General features: G+C 39.8%; 1 protein-coding gene and 1 long non-coding RNA gene across 3 annotated transcripts; both read left to right on the top strand.

The window, feature by feature from the left end:
* The first annotated feature begins 1,039 nt into the window (after positions 1-1,039).
* On the top strand, positions 1,040-2,048 carry LOC128632949 (uncharacterized). 2 transcript variants are annotated; one of them, XR_008396629.1, is made up of 2 exons: positions 1,040-1,107; positions 1,580-2,048. It is a non-coding gene; the product is annotated as an uncharacterized LOC128632949 (long non-coding RNA). The 2 variants fall into 2 exon arrangements; XR_008396628.1 differs by lacking the exon at positions 1,040-1,107 and adding an exon at positions 1,217-1,334.
* Positions 2,049-16,931: 14,883 nt separating this feature from the next.
* LOC128632992 (B-cell receptor CD22-like) lies at positions 16,932-20,585 on the top strand. The gene is made up of 7 exons (XM_053681438.1): positions 16,932-16,935; positions 17,119-17,154; positions 17,296-17,532; positions 17,665-17,937; positions 18,908-19,159; positions 19,990-20,246; positions 20,454-20,585. The coding sequence occupies exons 1-7, from the start codon at positions 16,932-16,934 to the stop codon at positions 20,583-20,585; spliced, it is 1,191 nt and encodes a 396-aa protein (XP_053537413.1).
* Positions 20,586-20,652: the final 67 nt, after the last annotated feature.

Consider the following 20,652-nt stretch of genomic DNA (forward strand, 5'->3'; position numbering starts at 1 on the left):
AAATCACTCTTCACTCTAGGAAAAAAATATATAATAAGATAAAAGATACAAAATAAAATTTTAGTATATTCAGTTTCAAGAACACATTTTTTCCCCCACAAAACTTTAATGGGTTAAAAAAAACACAACATTTTACAAAACCTAAAACTACACGTAAAAGCAATATTTTCACCGATCTACCCCACTAATTAGTTTGTTAGCGGTGAGGGTTGTGCAGGCAAGACACGTGAATATTTCTTTTATCGTATATTTCCTGCATGAAAAACTCCATATCCTTTAATCTCTCGAAGGTGAAAAGGAAGGGAGCCCGGATTTTCTCTTCGTCCATTTAATTTTCATAAAAAATAGTGTTGATAAACAGGTCCTGCATTGTGATGGCCAACAAGGCATCATCCTCGTTCATCCTCATGATCCGTGGTAAGTGAACTTTCCCAGCAAAGTGGGGTCTGTTCTCCTCCACCCACTCACAGGCAAGCAGAGTCTGTTTCATCACCGCCGAGTCCTTTGTACAAAAAGATAAGACATTTCAATAATCATGTAATTAGTCAAGTGCTGCTTAAACATTTTTATGAAACAGGAAAGGTAATCACATAAACAAATAGTAATACATTTCATTATTATACAACAATATATCTTCTGGAACAGTCACATGTAAGCAGAATACAAAGTTGATCATAATGTATTATACCATGGTCAGTCTCAATACTGGATTCTGATTGGTTAGAAGGTGATGTGCATTAAGACACCACACTATCTGGCACAGATGGGGTGACCTCCATGAGATCTGGCACAGATGGGGTGACCTCCATGATGCTGCACAAAGTTACTGCACAGGCAGTTCCAGAGAGCTTGCGTAGACAGATACTGACAGTGTCTTCCCAAAGTTAATGACAGAGTGTGTGTGTGTGTGTGTGACAGGATAAGTGAACTACCCTATTGACCCTGCTCGGGGTATGGCTTTGGCAGATCAATAAGGTCGGAGCTATTCTATTATTTAAGGACCTTTATTTTGGCAGGCGCGTATGTGTATTGGTGATTCAGAGTTCCTCGCTCCCCGGCATTTCCGGTTCAGTTTCAGTTCCCGGTTCAGTTCCCGGTTCAGTTCAGGTACGTTGAGGCTTTGCTCAGGGTGTAATGAGGTGAACATCTCAAGGCTAATTTGTTTATTATAGTTTTGGAGCGGCGCTGGTGGCGCGTGCGTTCAGTGATAGTAACATTAGCCGCGCGTGCGTTCAGTGATAGTAACATTAGCCGCGCGTGCGTTCAGTGACGGTAACATTAGCCGCGCGTGCGTAATCATACAACCTCGTGTTTGGTGTTTGTTCAACCCAATAGTAAGTGCACCTCTCCCTTTTTCACACTGGGACTTGGTAGATTTAGTTTGACTCTGATATTTGTGTTGAGGTGAGAGTGGGGAGTTGAGCATCTAAATCTCCTCTAAGACAAATCCCTAGCTGAAGACGCTACATGTGACACTATTGATGGGGTGTATGTTGTGGCTTTGTCCTATTGTCTCCACACTATAGTGGCTATACTTTTCATTGTATTTACTGTTAACAATCATTCTGGTTCTGTTTAGGAGCTGTTTAACTGCCTCTATTTCATGTGGTGGTGTCAGTGGGCCTGAGTGTTCTAGCCACCACATCACAGTGTCTGTAATATTTTAGTTTTTCTTTCTTTGCTTATTGTTTAGTGTATTGTGTAATTCTGGGTTAATTGGTGTTTTTCTTTCTCTCCAGGAGCCAGTGAGTCTTGGTGGACAGGGGAAGCTAGCTGCTGTCATTCAGTGGTGTGTGCTTCACAGCGTGCTCAGTGTCCCGGCACAACAACTTCCTTGTGGTGTAGGTAGTGTTTAATGATTTGGTTTTAATTAAGGTGGGTTTGGATGACCTCCCAGGAAGTAGCTGGCCTGCGTTGTTCCCACCAAGCCTGGGCCTGGAGAATTGCTTAGTTTTAAAATTCTTATTATGCTTCATGGGAGAGCGACTTTATATTTATAAGTTTTAATGATGCTTAAGTGTGATAATAAAATGTAGCTTTTATTGATACTCATGTCTCACTCTCATGTTCTTTGCCTTCAGTCGGTAAAACTTATTTGGGAGTATTTCCCTGGTTCTTCCCCAGGGTGGCGTAGTCGGATTTACTAAACTGTGAATAACAGTTCTTTCCATGCAGGATTGATATATAATATAAATCCAAGAACATTACTGAACTAGAGGCCACTGCTCATGAGGAATGGGCTGAGATTCCTCAGGACCGCTGGCAGAAGCTCTGCATCTCATTATCAGCAGGTCATAACAGCAAAAGCGTGCTCTACTAAGTACAAAAATGCCATGAAGGGGTTGAATAATTTTGAGACTGGAGAAGTCATTATAAGTTGCATTTTCAGTTGAATTTGGGTAAACCACTTGATGCATTCATTGTGTTGAACTATTTCAATTGCTTTTGTTTGATGTGTTCATTGCAAACAGTTGAAAGTCTGTAAATTTTGACAATAAACCTGATTTGCAATGGGGGTTGAATAATTTTGATTGCAACTGTACGACTAAACTTATCATAATACACACTGCCTACACTTGCTAAAAGTTGCCAAAGGCAATGTCCACATGTGTCGGGTTATTCACGCCCACTGTTTTGGGATGGGATGGATGTTAGCTAGCTCATTTAATGCCAATCGTATGAATCGGTTATAATAGACAGTGTTAACATTAGCTGAGACAAAACTTAAAATGTGTCACTGAACCACAAATTATCTATATTTAGCTTCTCATTTTTTGATGCTATGGAAACATTTTACACACGTCTCAAAGTTCAATTTATCTTTAGAGTTCAGTTTTACATACTGCCATTATGTTGAATTGTCTGTGACTGTCAGACTGAGTCAACATTTCCCACTCTGATCATCACTGGGCTTTAAAGCGGTTGTGGTGTTTTGCTTTTCTCAGCAGTGTGAGTTAAACAGTGAGAAAGAGAGAGGAGGTGCTAAACTGATTTTGCACTGCTGATCCATCATTTCACATTCTCAGGCTAAATGAAGAAAAAAATATTTACATGATGGTGAAAATAAATTAATATTGATAAAATATATATCTTGACTATAATTATATAATAATTTTATAATTAGACTGGATTGCTTTTTTCAAAAAAGTTCACAATATTAATACTTTTGACTACACTACTCTCACATCTAACTCCACATGGACCAGCAAACTAACCCCTGCATGTAGTGATGGCCAGTTCTTGAATGAACTGTTCTTTTGAGCTGATTCTCCAGAAGTAATCAGTTAAGGTGGTTCACAAAATCAAACTGAATCTAACTTTAATTCCGGGTTGATGACGCAAGATGCACAGCTGTAGTAGCACGCTCCACAGCATGTCCGACTCAAAAAGAACCGTATGAGCCGGTTCAACTAACTGTCGAGGTTTGCAGAGGATCAGCGAGGATTCAGACGAGTGAGTTGCTGACACTATGCACATGACTTGAACGAGCCTGATGTGAAATGTAAATTTATTTAATAACAAACAAAACGTATTGGAATTATACTTATGGCTAGTTTTATTAAAAACATTCTTATTAAAATATGTAAAATCCTTTCTATCAAGAAATATAAATGAATTTTATTATAGCTTATTGTGTATGCAGATTATATTTTAAGTTGTTAAGCTAAATCATGGAGTTTATAAGACTAGTTTATTCTTTCCTTATACTTTAGACATGTAGAACATATCTGTGTTTGTACATCAGTGTGTGTTATGTATGCTGTAGGTGTAAAACTTTAATGGAGGAGACTTGTCCAAGATGTAGGCTACTCAATACTGGTCAGTCGAATCTTACACGAAGGATCGGCAAATTAAACTGTGACCACGAACACCATTAACTTAAGTGAATAAAAGGCAATAATCAGCAATATGCGTTCACACAAATGACTTTATTTGAAGGTTTCATTGATACAACATGACAGACACATGCACTACGCCATTGCTTGATGATGTTAAAGCAGGTGTCGGGAACCTTTTTGGCTGAGAGAGCCATGAACGCCACATATTTTAAAATGTAATTCCGTGAGCCATACAATATGTTTAAAACTAAATACAAGTAAATGTGTGCATTTCATGTAAGACCAACACTTTTAAAGTACAATAAGTCTCTGAATTCTTTTTAATAACGTTGTTGTGCTGTTTCTTACCAATGATGAATAAAGTACTTCTTGGCATTAATGTGACTTCTGGTGCTGCAGGGTTTTGCTGATGGCTTTGTAGTCTGGTTGATACGTGGTGAGGTTAAGCTTCATGCAGGTGTTGAGACTTCCATCCGTTAAACGTGATCGTAGGTTGTTCTTAATGTTCTTTAGATGTGAGAAAGACTGCTCACATGCATACGTAGAGCCAAACATGGTCAGTACAGCAATACTCACACGCTGCAGTGTGTGCTATGTGACGGGAAGCGCCTTCCAAGTTTTGACAATCAGCTGGTCCGCGGGTTGAAGTTTTTTCATTTCTCCCCACTTGTGTTTGCTCGCCAACTCTGCTTGCTGTCGTGCAAGTCTTCCCAAATCTTCATCCAGTGACTTGAACTTATTCACCCACATGTCTGAGGCCTTCAGGTCAGCAGCTTGTAGCTCAGGATCTCTGACGGAGACACCGGGGCTGTAACTCAGGTCGGCCTGTCCACTGCACACTCGTGTGGATGGGTGATGAACTTAAAAAGACGAGTGCGCTCACGAAATTCTCCAAAGCGCGCTTTGAATGACTGCAGGAGATTAGATGTGAAGCCGCTGTGTAGTATGGCGTGTGTCGAAGTGCTGCTTTATATTTGACCGTTTCATCGATGCAATTTCATCATTGCATATTAGACACACTGCAGAAGCTGCTCTCTCCACAAAGGCGAATTCCTCTGTCCATTCCTGCTGAAAAGTACGATACTCATCTTTTTTCTTTTAGACATCTTCTTCGATAAAAGGGTTTCTGCAATTAGCTAGCTGACTACTTGATTAAAAGGAGGGAAGTTTACTTCCTGACCTCACAACGACCCGTGTGCGTTACGCATTATCCAATAAAAAATTGGTGTTGTCCCGGAGGACAGCTGTGATTGGCTCCAGCCACCCGCAACCATGAACATGAGCGGTAGCAAATGAATGTATTGAAATACATGAGAACGTTTTATATTTTTAACGTTATTATTATTATTTTTTTTATTATTAAAGATTTGTCTGCGAGCCAGATGCAGCCATTAAAAGAGCCACATCTGGCTCGCGAGCCATAGGTTCCCGACCACTGCGTTAAAGGAACCGATGAACCGGTTCATTGAAACAAACTGTCCGAAAGAACCGGTTCGCGGAAATGAATCGGACTTTCCATCAGCCCCCGCATGTAGGGTAGTGGCACACTTATAAAGCTGAAGCCCCGCCCATTCGGCATGAACCATTATAAAGAATAAATATCAGGTAAGTATGAACACAACAACCTCACACATAAAGATAAGTATACATCATCATAAACATATAGATATGAACATATAATATGATCACAATGTGAACATACACACATATTAACCACCTTCCTCATGTTCATTTCAATAAAAGTCCCCCTTTTCCCCCAGACACATAAACACTGGTGCAGAAATAGGACAGGAGTTTATCTCCTCCCTCTTGCTGTAGTCTCGGCGGACTGGACCCGGAAGACGGACGCGGACAATCTACAGCACAAACAAAGACAGACTAAACAAATATACAGACACGTCAATGAAGATGTTCTGTTTTAAACTTATCTGGTGTGTGTAGTGTGATTATTGGGGATGTGGATCAGCAGGGAGAAGTAATGTGTGATAAAAACCTGTGTGTGTGTGTGTGTGTGTGTGTGTGTGTGTGTGTGTGTGTGTGAAATGGAGCTGTAGCGCAGACCCACGTGTGCAGTCTAGACAATGACTAAACTACTGCGTGTGTGGGGAGATGATGTGAAGTTAACTAGATGGGCGGAGTGTGAGTGCTGTCTTGTCTTCTGTCACACAAACTTCTATGGGAGGTCCAGATGACTTGTAATGAATAATGAAATAAGAAAAAGAGAATATAATATTATTGTGAATGAAGCAGCTTCACACAGATATAAACCAGTCAAGTTCATCTCACCAAATACTGTAATAAATAAAAGGGGTAGAGCAGGGTGCCCAATACGTCCGGTCGATCTCAAAGGAAGTGCTGGTAGATCTCCATTAAAATAAAAATAGATGTTATGGATGATGTAGAGGGCAGCCAGTCTGAGATCTCGTCTTTTCTCTCACCATGCGTGTGCGATCAAACGCGCCAGCGCTAAAGGCTATCGAGCGAAATCACTGAGTTAACTTTCCGATTTATTCCTCCTGAAGAAAGGGTACAAAATGAGAGAGGTAGCGGGATCAAGCAAGAAACCGAAGACTCATCACTTCCATGCGGAATGGGAGGATGATTTTTTTCACGATGTCATATTCGAAGTGCGTTTGTCTGATCTGCCAAGCTACCATTGCTATTCCCAAAAAGGGGGATGTGGAGCGGCACTTTAGGACTGTTCATAAAAACTACGATTCTCACGACTGACTTCAAATGCTAAGGCGCCACCGAAGCGTCGTTCCGGGTGAGTCACTCCATCATTAAACACAAGAAGTCATCCCAAGACGGAGAGGTGATAAAAGAGGCATTCGTAGACGCAGCTGACTCGTTGTTTCGGGACTTTAAAAACAAAACCGAAGTATTATCTTCAATCAGAGCTCTCCAGCTATCAAGAAGTACAGTTCCACGGCGCTGTGAAGTCATGGCCGAGGATTTGACACAACAGCTTTGGAAGGACATCACAGACGGCGCGTGTTTCTCACTGCAATCGGACGAGTCTACGGACGGAAGTGATACAGCCCAGTTGTGCGTTTTTATTCGGATGTTGTTTACAGACAGGACTGCAAAAGAAGAGTTGTTAACGATGCTGCCCATGAAAGAAGACACGCGGGGAGAGGACATTTTTCAGTCTTGTAAAGACTTCATTGACGAAACCCAGCTCCCAGTGTGCAAACTGATATCAGTCACCACGGACGGTGCGCCCGCAATGGTTGAGCAGCGCAAATGGATTCATCGCCAAGTGCAGGGAAGACGATGCTTTCCCTGACTTCCTGAACTACCACTGCATAATACACCAACAAGCCTTATGCGCAAAAATGCTGAACGTGAAAGAGATCGTGGATGTGACAACAAAGATCGCCTGTTGTATACGTGCTAGATCACTTCAAATACAGCTGTTCGTGCGCATCTGGAGAAGGCAGACTGCGACCACTCTGAGCTCCTGCTACACACTGACGTGAGATGGTTTAGTAGGGGTAAATACCTGCAGAGATTTCGAGAGCTCTGTCGGGAGATAAGCGAGTTCCTTTTTGCATGATATTTTTACATGATATCCAGAGAATTTTTGTGAATTTTTTTGAATAAAATATAAAGGTTTTTCACAGCCTACTTTGCTCATATTTACCAAGGGTGCCAATATTAGTGGAGGGCAGTGTATATCATGTTTTTACTTGCAGTACCTTGTAGAGCCAGTAGGTTCAAACAGCACCGCCGAGCTCCAGATGTGCAGACTCTAATCTATGAAGATAATGTTTTTGCAAATGGCAGCAGTGATACAGTTTAAGACTTCCGGCTTCATTGTGTAGTCTTATCTGAAAACTGTACACAACTGCACATTATCTCACGTCAGTCATTTCAGATCTGATTTACATTAAAAAATAACTATTTATATCTAGCAATGAATGTTGTGATTAATTGACGTTACTACACAAAGAGTTTATTTGTTCTTATTTGTTCGTCAGCAGATATGTGATTTTAAATGATTTTAATGATTACACAGTTTAAATGATTAGCAGTTAAGACATGAAACATTATTGTGGTTTGGTTTATATTGTAGTTGAGCTGTGTGAGAAATGAGGAAATGCTGCCATTCAAATTCTCAGTAATGCCAAAATTAAAACAGTCACACCTGCATGTTCTCACTCTAGTTTCTGTGGTAAACACTAACAGCACTCAGTGAGCTGAGCTAATAATAAAAGATGAACATAATGCTAGATGTCACTGCAGCATACATTAAAGACCTAAACATGAATTAGTGATGGGGATTAATAAATATAAAAGATCTAAACACACATTGACTATGGGGATTAATAAATATAAAAGATCTAAACACTTGTTTATGGGATTAGTACATACAGTCCCCTCTGAAACTATTGGAACAGCAAGGCCAATTCATTTGTTTCTGCTGTACACCTGTAGACCTTTGGATTTAATATCAAAAGATGGATATGAGACAAGAGTTTAGAGTTTTTATTTCTTGGTATTTACATCTTGGTGTTAAACATCATAAAACATAGAACCTTTTGTATCAGACCAAACAATTTTTAGGTGAGCAAAAGTGAAGTAACAGATAAGTTGAAGTAAACTGAAGTAAATAACACTTAATGTTTGGTTGCATATCTCTTGCTTGCAATAACTTCATCAAGCCTGCAGCTCACTGACACCACCAAATTATTAATTCCTTCTTTTATGATGCTTTTCCAGACTTTTACCAGAGTACATATCAGACTCTTTTCACTTTTTCCATTTAATTTGTTTTCATTTAAAACTTTTTTAGATTTCAATAGCATTTTATTTCTCAAGCCTATTTATTCAGTACCTGTCATCAGCATTACTCAGTACTTGTTCATCTCCAGAAAAACACCTCCTACTTTCACATGAAGCTTTACAGATTGTTATCTTATCATTTGCTCGAACCATGTCCCCCTGTAGATCTCGTCTGGTTTCCCACTGCAGTTAAGCAGGATTGAGTTTGGCCATTACCTTCACGGAAGACTCTCTTGGGAAAACTAAGCTTGCTGCTGGAAGCAGCAAAGAGAGCATGGGGTGCTCACTCTGTGGGGTGCTCAGTGTGGGTCCTAATGCACAGTCTTTGGGATGAGACATTAAACCAAGGTCCTATGGTCATTAAAATCCCAGAACACTTATTTTTCTGTATAACCCTGGTGTCCTGGTGAAATTCCTCCATTGGCCCCCATCATGGCGCCCTAATAATCCCCATCCCTGAATTGGATACATCACTCTCCTCTCCACCAATAGCTGGCTGGTCTGGCTGTTCTGGGTGTTCTGGGTGTATTGGGTGTTCTGGTGTATCCAGGTGGATGCTACACACTGGTAGAGGTTGAGGAGGCACCCCCCCCCCCCCCCCCAATACAATACAAAACACTTTGAGTGCCTAGAAAAGCCTTACACTGATCTAAGGAATTATTATTATTATTATTATTATTATTATTATTATTATTATTATCCAAATATAATGGATGAAAATACACACAGATTTATTGGAAAAATCTAAATTTTAGAATCCCTTTCACTGATCACATCTAGGTTGTAGATTTAAGAACCCCATTTTGTGACTAGCAGAAACCCTGCCTCCCAGCTTCATAGGAGGTTCTGACATCAAGTCCAGAGAACTTTTCTGATCTTTATGGAATGCATCAAACCCAAAACCTGAAGTAAATCTGACAGAATAGAAAAATTTCTTGATTTAGGAAAGACCTCGTTCTTTTAAAAGAGTTAGCTTGCTTGCTCAATCAAACGAGATAAAAAGCTTTACAGAAAGGTCCACTGGATGTCTTGTTGAGATCAGTCATGAACCTGAGTGAAGTAGCAGAGGAACTGTACAAGCTCAGGAGTTGAATAAAGTTATGTTCTGCAAATTGTTGTTATAATTTCTGGGTTCACCTGAAAAGAGCACATCAACTTTGACCAGAACGGAAGTCTTTCTCACTTTCTCTCTGTGTGTAAGAACACAGGAAGTGTAGTGTCTTTAACACAGACCACTGATCAGTCAGTCCTTCATCAGAGTGACAGGATGGAGCTCCGTCCACTCCGTGTGATGATCTGTGAGTAAATGTTTTCTTTGTGTCTTCATTAGAGTGAGTGGTGGCTTAAAACAATATGTTCAGATGAAGTCTAATGTCCTGTGTGATGAGGTTAACATGTGATTAGAACATTTTCGTAAGAGTCTCTGATATGATTGTTGGATCAGTGTACATCCTTATCAGTCGTGTGAGTTAGTTCATTTGAGTTTGTTGGCTCAAATTTAGCCTATTACCCAAAAACATTTAAAACTCAACTTAGAAGCCAATACTCACATCTACCTCTGAGCCCAGTTGGAGATAGAAAAAACACACCAGCCGTGAGTGAGAAGAAGCAAGGGTCCAGCTTTATTGTTCCACCACACGAGATCCACACCGATGAGAATTCTCAAAAGTGATCCCCCATACCCTGAGCTTAAGCTCCAGTATTTATACTGTATTTACACACTAGATAACCCATAGGTTTCCAGAAAAGGCCTATTTCACTTACCCATAGAATTGAAACCAGGGGTTTTACTTTACACATAAAATCAGAACCCAGGCATTTCCAACAACCCAGGAAACAAAAACCCAGTGTTTCTATTTACCTAGGTTTTCAAAAACCAGGGTTCTCTTTTACCTAGGTTTTCAAAAACCAGGGTTCTCTTTTACCTAGGTTTTCAAAAACCAAGATTCCCATTTCCCTAGGTTAAAAAAATGACGTAAGCAAGACGACTAAACAACCGGGAGGGACCTTGGTCTTATCGTTATCTCGAGGGGGGGGGCAGCCACCCTTATAACTGGCTTTCTTCATGGTTCTCTAAAAATTAAGGCTTTCCTTGCGAGACGAGAATCTTCACCATCTGAATCATGAGTAAGTTATATTTTCCTTTTTTTCCTGTACTTCTCATTTATAATTTATTTTCATATTTGCACTATATTTCTTAGTTTATATATATTTATACTACTTGAAAAGCGGTTTACTGTACTTCCAACTTCTTAATATCATTACAGTTCTACTGTCCTGCATATCCTACTATTCTGTTTTTTATAGAGTTTCTCTATTACTATAAGATTCTATTAAAGTTATTCATGTGTGTGTATGAGGAAGAGAGTGTGTGTGTTTTTAGCACTCCTCAGCTCGTACATTTCTTTTTGACTTTTTTACTATTACTGCTCTTAAATTGCTCGTAATTCCAATCCGCCTAATCCCGCTTCTATGTGTCTAGGTGCCGGTGCCCGTCGTCAGTCCCCTCTCTCTCCGTTACTGGACCTGGATCAGGATTTGGACCTGGATCTGGACACTCATTACCAGCTTGTGCATCTCACTGCTGATATCATGATGCTACTTAACTATCTTCGCAGCACCCCCCCTAAGAATGGAGATCCGGGGTTCCCCCCTCTTCTTCGGTACAGAATCTGCCCCACGAACGTGCGTGTTGACGCTTCTACACAGTCAGACCCAGAACCCCCCTCCAGCTTCCAATCCGAGGATGATGATGTTGTCTTCTCCGATCCGGGCCCCGACCATCCGTCCCTCTTCTCACCCACCAGTCCGCCCGACTCTCAGTGGTCCGCTCACTTCACCCACCCTGATTTCCCCATGTCCCCAGGACGCACCCCATTTTCCTCCCCCTCTTACTCTCCTCCAGACTACGCACCCACCCGTCCTGTGAATTACCAATAAAATTACATTTTTACTCATACTCAATCTCCCTCGTGTTTATTTCATGTCATTTTTATCCACAACAAGTTGAGCCCTTGTGAGAACTTTTTTTTTAATTATTTGGTTACTGAGGTTAAGGTAAGGGTTACATTTATATGTAGAATAGTGTTAATTAGTTGCGTGAATAATGATATCAGTGGCAGCGTACAGTACAGTCCCCTCTGAAACTATTGGAACGGCAAGGCCTATTCATTTGTTTCTGCTGTACACCAAAGACATTTGGGTTTGCGATCAAAAGATGGATATGAGACAAGAGTTTAGGATTTCAGCTTTTATTTCCTAGTATCTACCAATTGGGTGGTCTGAAAGAAATGTGCTATGTTCTATGTCGTTTAACACGTCTACATATAAATACCAGGAAAGAGAAGCTGAAATTCTAACCTCTCTTCTCTTTTTCATCTTTTGATCTCAAACCCAGATGTCTTCAGTCTACAGCAATAACAATAACTTGGCCTGCTGTTCCAATGGTGTCAGAGGGGACTAAATATTTATTATTTTCAGCATAGTTTATGTGGATTGCTGTTAATTGGGTGTGTCCTCACTGCAGCCTGTAGTGTAATGACATTAGATTAGATATACTACGTACTGGATGTTCTAACTTTAACACTAACCCCAACCCTAACCATAGATGGATAACAGTGATGTACTGTGCTTGCAGTTGCACATGTGTGTTACAACACGCAGTACCTAGTGGTTCTTATCCAATTCAATCTAATCTAATCTAATCTAATCACACTACAGACTGCAGTGACCTTTTGGTTCACTTTAGTGCATATGTGTAGAATCTAAAATCTACCATCTTCAGTATATGTGTGTTATTTGGGGTTGTAGAGTGTCTGAGGTGACGTGGAGTTTTTTCTGAGCATGAATCAGATTTTGGTTCATGATATTTTTGTGGGCTTTTATCATGGATGAACATTTTCTGTTTCTTATAAGGTATGAAAGGAAGAGTACATGATCAGAGTGTTATGTTGTTACTTTTAAATAAATAAATAAAAGATAGTGTTGATAAGTTGTGCGTGAGCGTGTGATAAGAACTGCAGCTGCATCCGAAAAGGCATTCTGTGACAGGTCTACTGCATTAGATTCAGTACCTACTGCATTTGATTCAGTACCTATTGCATTTGATTCAGTACCTATTGCATTTGATTCAGTACCTATTGCATTTGATTCAGTACCTGCTACATTAGATTCAGTACCTGCTACATTAGATTCAGTACCTACTGCTGGGTCATTGATACAGTACAGTACTGATTGGTAGTAATGAATTAGTAGTAATTAGTAGTAATGAATACAAACGGGAAATACTACTTGGTGCCAATTCTGACAGCTCTTCAGTGCCTATCTTGTTGCATTATGGCAGAGGTTCTCAACCTTTTGTAACTAAAGCCCCCCCAAGAATCCCATATCTTGTGTGTGTGTGTGTGTGTGTGTGTGTGTGTGTGTGTGTGTGTGTGTGTGTGTGTGTGTGTGTGTTTATATATATATATATATATATATATATATATATATATATATATATATACATTCATAATCTATAATATGTTTTTGATAAATAGATAGATACATTTATTTTTGCTTTTGTGTTTTTGTACTCTTTTATTACTTTTCATAACTTTTATGACATTTATAAAGCTATATAATGGACAGGTATTGAACATGAATGATATAAAGTGTTCCTGAACACTATGAATACTTTGAACAAGAGAACTATGTAAAACATGTTGCATTCCAGTTGTCTCGCATTCTAAAAACATTCACATTGGGAAGAAGGGCGTGTCTCGTTATCCATGACATTGTTAAATCTCTGGCTCTCAGACCCTCACTGAACAGAGCAGATTCAGAGGGAGGTGTGAGTGCAGCATGAAAGCAAGACCTCGTGCTTGCAGGACAGTACTGGCCACAAATGGAAAGTTGCTAAGGTTTTTCCAAAAAGTCGCTAAATTTGTCACTAGGTGCATATTTTTTTGCAAAAAGAATGTTGCTAAAGGGGTCTGAAAAGTCACTAAGTTGGCAACACTGGTCTGCAGTGACAGCTAGATAAAAGGCAGCTAAACTCCATCTGTACCCAGAAAAGAGAAAATACAGAGGGAGAGAAAAGACTGAGTTTTTCATTTATGCTCAGTATATTTGAAAAGCAATAAAATACACAGAGTACACAACTGATGCCCGGTCTGTGTTTTTTTTTGCACCTCCCTTCCGATCTCTTCCCGCCTCCCCAGTGGAGCCCCTGGTTGAGAACCACTGCATTATGGGATATCACAGTGTCCAGTGCTATTACTTTTGGCGTACTACTATAGGCTGAATATCCCTACTACCCTACTACACAGTAGGAGAAAAGCAGTACACCAAAGTAGTAGCATGTCAGAATTCTCAGTATTCATCAACAGTAGGCGAGAAATACCCGGATGACCTTCTGATTCTGCAGTATGGATCCAGTGGACACTGTGGATACTGCACTATCCCATAATGTAATGGAATTGGCTACGTACTGTATCAACGAGCTGTAGGTACTGAATCTAATGCAGTACGTACTGTCATGGTATGCGACAGGGCCGTTTCTAGACATAGGTGAACCAGGCAGTCCTTAGGGCGACACCAGCGCCCTCGCCACCACCCCACTGACCCACCCACAAGAAAGAGTACCTGGCCTGGGCATTCGGGGCTATAGTCCCAAAGATTTTTTGTTTAGCCCCAAATCACTCAGTAGTGAATAATTCACCTAGTGAGCAGTTTGTCAATATGTAACTGAACATCAGTAAAATACTGAAGTGTTGTAATTTTATCTTCAGTAAATGGAGGTGAGACCAATCAGACAAGGTTTACAGGAAAATACGTGGAAATATTTGCTGACAGCTCTGAATTCTGCCCAAAGCCATCTCACACAGTCAGTGTGAGGGGAAAAATGGATATACTATACACTGATTTTTATTTATTTTTAACCAGTAAAGTCACTGAAACAGAATCACTAACATCCTGTGATGTGTAAATGTCTGTATGAGTTACAGTTTACGTGAACATGATATGAGCAGAACACAAGGACAGATAATGTACTCTGCATGGCTCTGTAGCAGCTAAACCCATACGATGATAGCTTAGTTAGCTTAGCTTGACACCAAACTAGCCTAGTCTCGTGTTAGAGAGCCAAATGGTTTTATATTTTATGGTCTGGTAGTCCTGCAAACAATGAAAACACCTGAGGCAAGTTTTATGATAAATCCAACTTTTTATCTGATCAAGTCATACATTACAAGTCCTACAAGTCCTAATTTACCTACAGACAGGTAAATTACCACAGCCTTCAATAAAAAATAGGCTACTAGCTGAGTTGAGAACGTTGAGCTGGAGAACTGGAGAACTTTACCTCAAGTTTTACTACCTGTACCACTGAGTAGGGAATTGTGATTTATATCAAGTAGGTCCATCAGCAAGGTTTTTACAAACAGATTATGAAAGTTTACTCAGATTACTCATTCACTTTGAGTAGTTTTCAATTCTCATTCATGAAATTATGGGGACATTAAGAAAACATCATGGGAGCATTAAGAGAACATTAGGGGAACGTTCTGCAAACCTATAAACATCTTTCAATTTCCATAAAGAAAACCATTTTTGCCATAATTTAATATGTATATTCTAGATTCATTACACTCGAAGTGACATATTTCAAGCCTTTTTTGTTTGTTTGTTTTAATCTCAATGATTTTGGTTTACAGCTCATGGAAATCAAAAATCACAAAATATTATAATAAAGAATTTAAAACGCAGTAATGAGACCTGAGAATAGCTATAATCAGATAATTAACTCAAAACACCTGCAAAAGTTTCCTGAGCCTTTAATCTCTCAGTCTGGTTCAGTACACACATCCACAATCATGGGAAGATGACAGTAAATTGTATATTTCATTTGGAAATCAAGGTCCCAGAGTCTGGAGGAAGAGTGGAGAGGCCACTGTGTCCAGTGTAAAGTCCAGTGTGAAGTTTCCACAGTCAGTGATGATTTGGGGTGCCATGTCATCTGCTGATGTTGGTCCACTGTGTTTTCTCAAGTCGAGAGTCAATACGATGCCTACCAGGAGATTTTAGAGCACTTCATGCTTCCATTTGCTGACAAGCTTTATAGAGATGCTGATTTCCTCTTCCAGCAGGACTTGGCACCTGCCCAGAGTGCCAAAACTACTAGTAACTGGTTTACTGACCGTGGTGTTACTGTGCTTGATTGGCCAGCCAACTCGCCTGACCTGAACCCCAAAGAGAATCTATGAGAGACACCAGACCCAACAATACAGACGAGCTATAGGCCACTATCAAAGCAACCTGGGCCTCCAGAACACCTCAGCAGCGCCACAGGCTGATCGCCTCCATGCCACGGAGCATTGATGCAGTAATTTGTGCAAAACCATTAAAGCCCTGACCGAGTATTGAGTGCATAAATTAACATACTTTTCAGACGGTCGAGTTTCTGTATTATAAATTCTTTATTCTAATATTCTAAGATATTGGATTTTTGATTTCCATGAGATGTAAGCCATAATCATTGAGATTAAAAGAAAAAAAGGCTTGAAATATTTCACTTTGTGTAATGAATCTAGAAAATATGAAAGTATCACTTTTTGAATTAAATTAATGAAAAAAAAGAACTTTTCCACAATATTAAAATTTTTTAGATACACCTGTATCTACAATGGCTCCTACACACCGACCCCATAATTGTTGGTGTGCAACTACAATCCTTTAAATTATCAAAGGAGCCGGAATATGTATGTGTGTATGTTTACTTTAGAGATCAGTCCCCAGTGTCTTCTAAAAACAGGCAGATTTTAATCACAGGTCTGTCCAGTAATCCTGTTTTAGTTTTCAGTTGTGCAGTTCGTATTAGTCCTCTACTTTCAGGATATGTTTGAGATATTTTGTCAGGTAGCCAAGAACCCCATGGAGCTGCTGGATCCATGATGATCACAATATCACCAACAGCGAAGCTTCTGTGTGGTTTCGTCCACTTCTGATATTCCTGGAGCAGTGGAAGGAATTCTCTGATCCACCTTTTCCAAAAAGATCAGACAAGTATTGGACTTGTCTCCATTTATGTCTGATGTACAGATCACTTTCTTTAAAAAGTCATGCTGGAAGAAGTGGTTTTGATCTCAGCTATAAAATGTGATTGGTCATAAGAGCTTCTAAGGAAAATATATAGAAAATATATATAGAAAATATCTATGACGTGTAATCAATATGTATAACTCACTTCTGGATATCTTAATGAAGTGTATTCAATATGTAACCTACATTTAGAAGTACTACTTAAAGCATAATCGAATTATTAGTATGGGTTAAAAAGCATAATCTAAACTCCATTCATTACTGAAACAGGTCGATATATTGCATTTCTTACAGCTGAAGTGAAACTAAATACAGATTTTTTGCAGTATATGACATTGTTCTCATTTGTCTTCTTAAATTAAAGAAACAAGTCAGCGTTACATCATATTCTCTGTTCCTCTTCCCTTTTTAGTGCTTATTTCACTTATCCGAGTCGGACAAGCTCAAGGTGATTTATACATATTTTATTGCCTATGTTGTGTACATGTTGGATTTGTATTAAGGTGGAGAAGATTGTTTGTACATTGTCATGCAGAATGTAAGTTGTTTACATTGACAGTGTGTGTTTGCTTTTTGATTTTTCCAGCAGTTCTGTCTGTGGAGCCGAATTCACCTCAAATATTCAGAGGAGAGACGGTTACACTCACATGTAGGATTTCAGGAGGAAATGGACCGTACCAGTGGTACAAAGATCGTGTTTATAGTCACAGATCTGCTGAAAATTACTACACTATAAAAGCAGATCAGAGTCACAGATACAGATGTTACGGGTCTATTGATGGAGGGTTCACGACAGGGAGTAATGAAGTGACTCTCTCAGTGATAGGTACATGTCTGATCTTACACTCCTGTAACATGCACTGAGACACATAATCATTACAAAACACACTGATTAAATATCAGATGGTCAGAGAAGGGTGTGTTTGACTGATTTGATGTATTTGTTGTAACTGTACAGAGAGACCAAAAGCCGTTCTGACTCTGCAGCCTGATGGACAGATATTCAGTGGACAGGAAGTCACTTTCACATGTGAAATACGAGGACATGCAGACACTGAGTGGATGTACAACTGGTATAAAGATGGTGTCCAAATATCCTCCTACACTGAGAACAGGAAATATTCATTCACTGCTGTAGAGTCTCTCAGCGCTAAATACACCTGCAGCGGACGGAGAAGAAGCGACTCTCAGACCTCAGAGACCAGCAACACTGTTACACTCACTGTGTCAGGTGTGTGTGTGTGTGTGTGTTAATCTCTTCCTCACACCAATATTTATTAACTTCAGCATCACATCACTACATACAGTGTGGATTAAAGTCACAAGATTTATTTAAAATGTCACAGATCCGGAAAAAAAACAACGTTTAGTTACTTATCCTGTGTCTAGTAATGATGAATGGTGTAGTTGTACATTCACTGTGTTCAACATTCATAATAGTGAACACACTGATGAAGATGAATTCATTAAGAGTGTGTATTTATGCACCACTCATAAAGTGCATTTGAAAAAAAAAAAAAACTTTTAAACTTCAGTGTGTTTGTTCAGTTATGAAAAAATGTATTCAATTAATTCCATGTACAGTATATATACAGTGTAATGATATTGTCACAGCTCAGTCAGATCAGAACTTAATTTCCCAAGACGCAACACTCACTTCTCATGCACGCATGCGCTCACCATGACCGGAGTTCTGATCAGACACACCTGGCACCAATCACACACACGCACACACACACACACACACACACGCTAGTACTTAGGGATGTCATTCACCTAGAGTCAATGTGAAGTCTACGTTCAGTCTACTCGTTTCTCTGCGTTACCAAGCCGATCTAGTTAGTGAGTCTTCTCCTGATCCTCGACCCCTGTTTCCGGTTTCGACTACGCTCTCTGCCTGACCCCGTTTGTGTTGTTCGTCCGATCGCTTGACCTTTGCCTGTCTTACGACTACGTTTCTTGAACTCCCCGATCCCACGCTCTACACCTGCCCCCGCTCCTGCTTCCGTGCCCACTCGAGGTTCCTGACAGATATTATAAGACCATGTTGTCCATGTAATAAAGTCGCACAACTGTAACTGTTTAACAAATGCTGAATATAAATGCATTATTAGACACAAATCATCTGATTAAGATGATAAAACTCTTGTTTATGTTGTAAAGAGGAAAACTTTAATATCATCATCATTTCATATCAACAGAAAAACCCAAACCGACTGTGAGAGTGAATCCTCAGAGCTCCGTCTACACTGGAGACAGAGTTACTCTGAACTGTAATCTGCTGTCTAATGGATGGACTTTTCTCTGGTACAAAGATCGAGTCCAAGTAGCTGAAGACACCAACACACTCCATGATACAGTCTCTAATGCAGGAGGAACAGTGTATCAGTGTAAAGCACGCAGAGGAAACTACGACTCAGAGCTCAGTGATACAGTTACAGTTACAGTTAGAGGTACGTCATGCTTTCTACTCTCTCACTGCATGTTTTAAGTTATTTCTTATTATATTTTAGATATTTATAAAGCCTGTCATTCATGAACAGTAGAGCAAAAGTTAAAGTACCGCTGAGTGTGTGTTCATCAGGACGAAAATCTCCGTTATCAGAGATACAGACTATCAGATATCAGTGTTATGTAGGGATAATAAATCTCATAGTAGTAGAAAGATGGAAATTATAATTACACAGCACTCATGTTAATCAGACTCATGATGGTGTTTATAACTGTAACTGAAACACAGACATTAGTGCTGAAACACTCACTACAGAATATTAAATTACGATCAATATAGAAAGAATGTACAGTGTGTGTCTGATACCAGAGGCCTTAAAGCTACACTGTAAATAAATCACCTGCTTCGTCTCTATAAGTGCTGACTAATCACTTTGGAAATCATACATAAGAGACCTGGAGCCAGATCACATCAGGATCTCGAGTAATTGTAGGATTTTTTTTCTTTTGCTCCACTCTGCTTCCTTACCAATGACCAAAACATGGAATTATACAGAATAAAATGTGATGTCATGAATCACCTTTCATTTTATTAAACAGATCTGAATAATACTTTACTATAAATACATCTAACACAATACCAAATGATTAGAATCAGGATCTGTTGAAGACGCTGGACTTTTTGGTGCATGTGGTTATAACTTGTCCAAAACATTTACATGCGTAATGTTACATTCTTCTCCAAAATCTTCTAAACTCTCTACACTCATGAAAACCAATCAATCAAAAGCATACTAATTATTTCAGGAAATATTTTATTATCTTTGTACAGCGCTCCCAAAACCTGTGGTGTCCATAAATCCTGATGAACAGGTGTACAGAGGAGAGACTGTCACTCTCAGATGTGACATACAGGATGAAGAGGACTCTGACTGGATCTACAGCTGGAATAAAGATGGTTCTGGTGTCAGTAGTGAACAGGAGTACAGAATCAGTAGTGCTGAAACATCTCATGCAGGTAAATACACCTGTAGAGGAAGAGAGAGAGGAGGCTCACACTCCTCACACACCAGTGATGCTGTTACACTGACTGTATTAGGTGAGTGTGTGAGTTTGTTTTATCTTATCATTAATTATATATAACAAGATTACCACTCTGTATGATTTTATTTATTTATTTTTACATTTGTTGTCCATCAGATGCAGCAGAGGCAGTAGTGAGTGTGTCTCCACTGCGCTGGCTGACTGAAGGAGACTCAGTGACTCTAAGCTGTGAGGTTAAACGCTCCTCTACAGGCTGGACATTCAGCTGGTACACAGAGGTTCCCTCCAGAGACAGTCAGGGTTCCCTCAGGTACAGTACAGCGCTCCTCTCAGACAGCAGCAGAGGATCTGGAGGCTCCTACACTCTCAGTCCTGTTACTGTGAATCACACAGGAGTTTATATGTGCAGAGCAGAGAGAGGAGAACCAGTCTTTCACACATGGCTCAGCAA

Source organism: Ictalurus punctatus, chromosome 7 (genome assembly GCF_001660625.3).
Source record: "Ictalurus punctatus breed USDA103 chromosome 7, Coco_2.0, whole genome shotgun sequence".
In the NCBI taxonomy this organism is placed as follows: domain Eukaryota; kingdom Metazoa; phylum Chordata; class Actinopteri; order Siluriformes; family Ictaluridae; genus Ictalurus; species Ictalurus punctatus.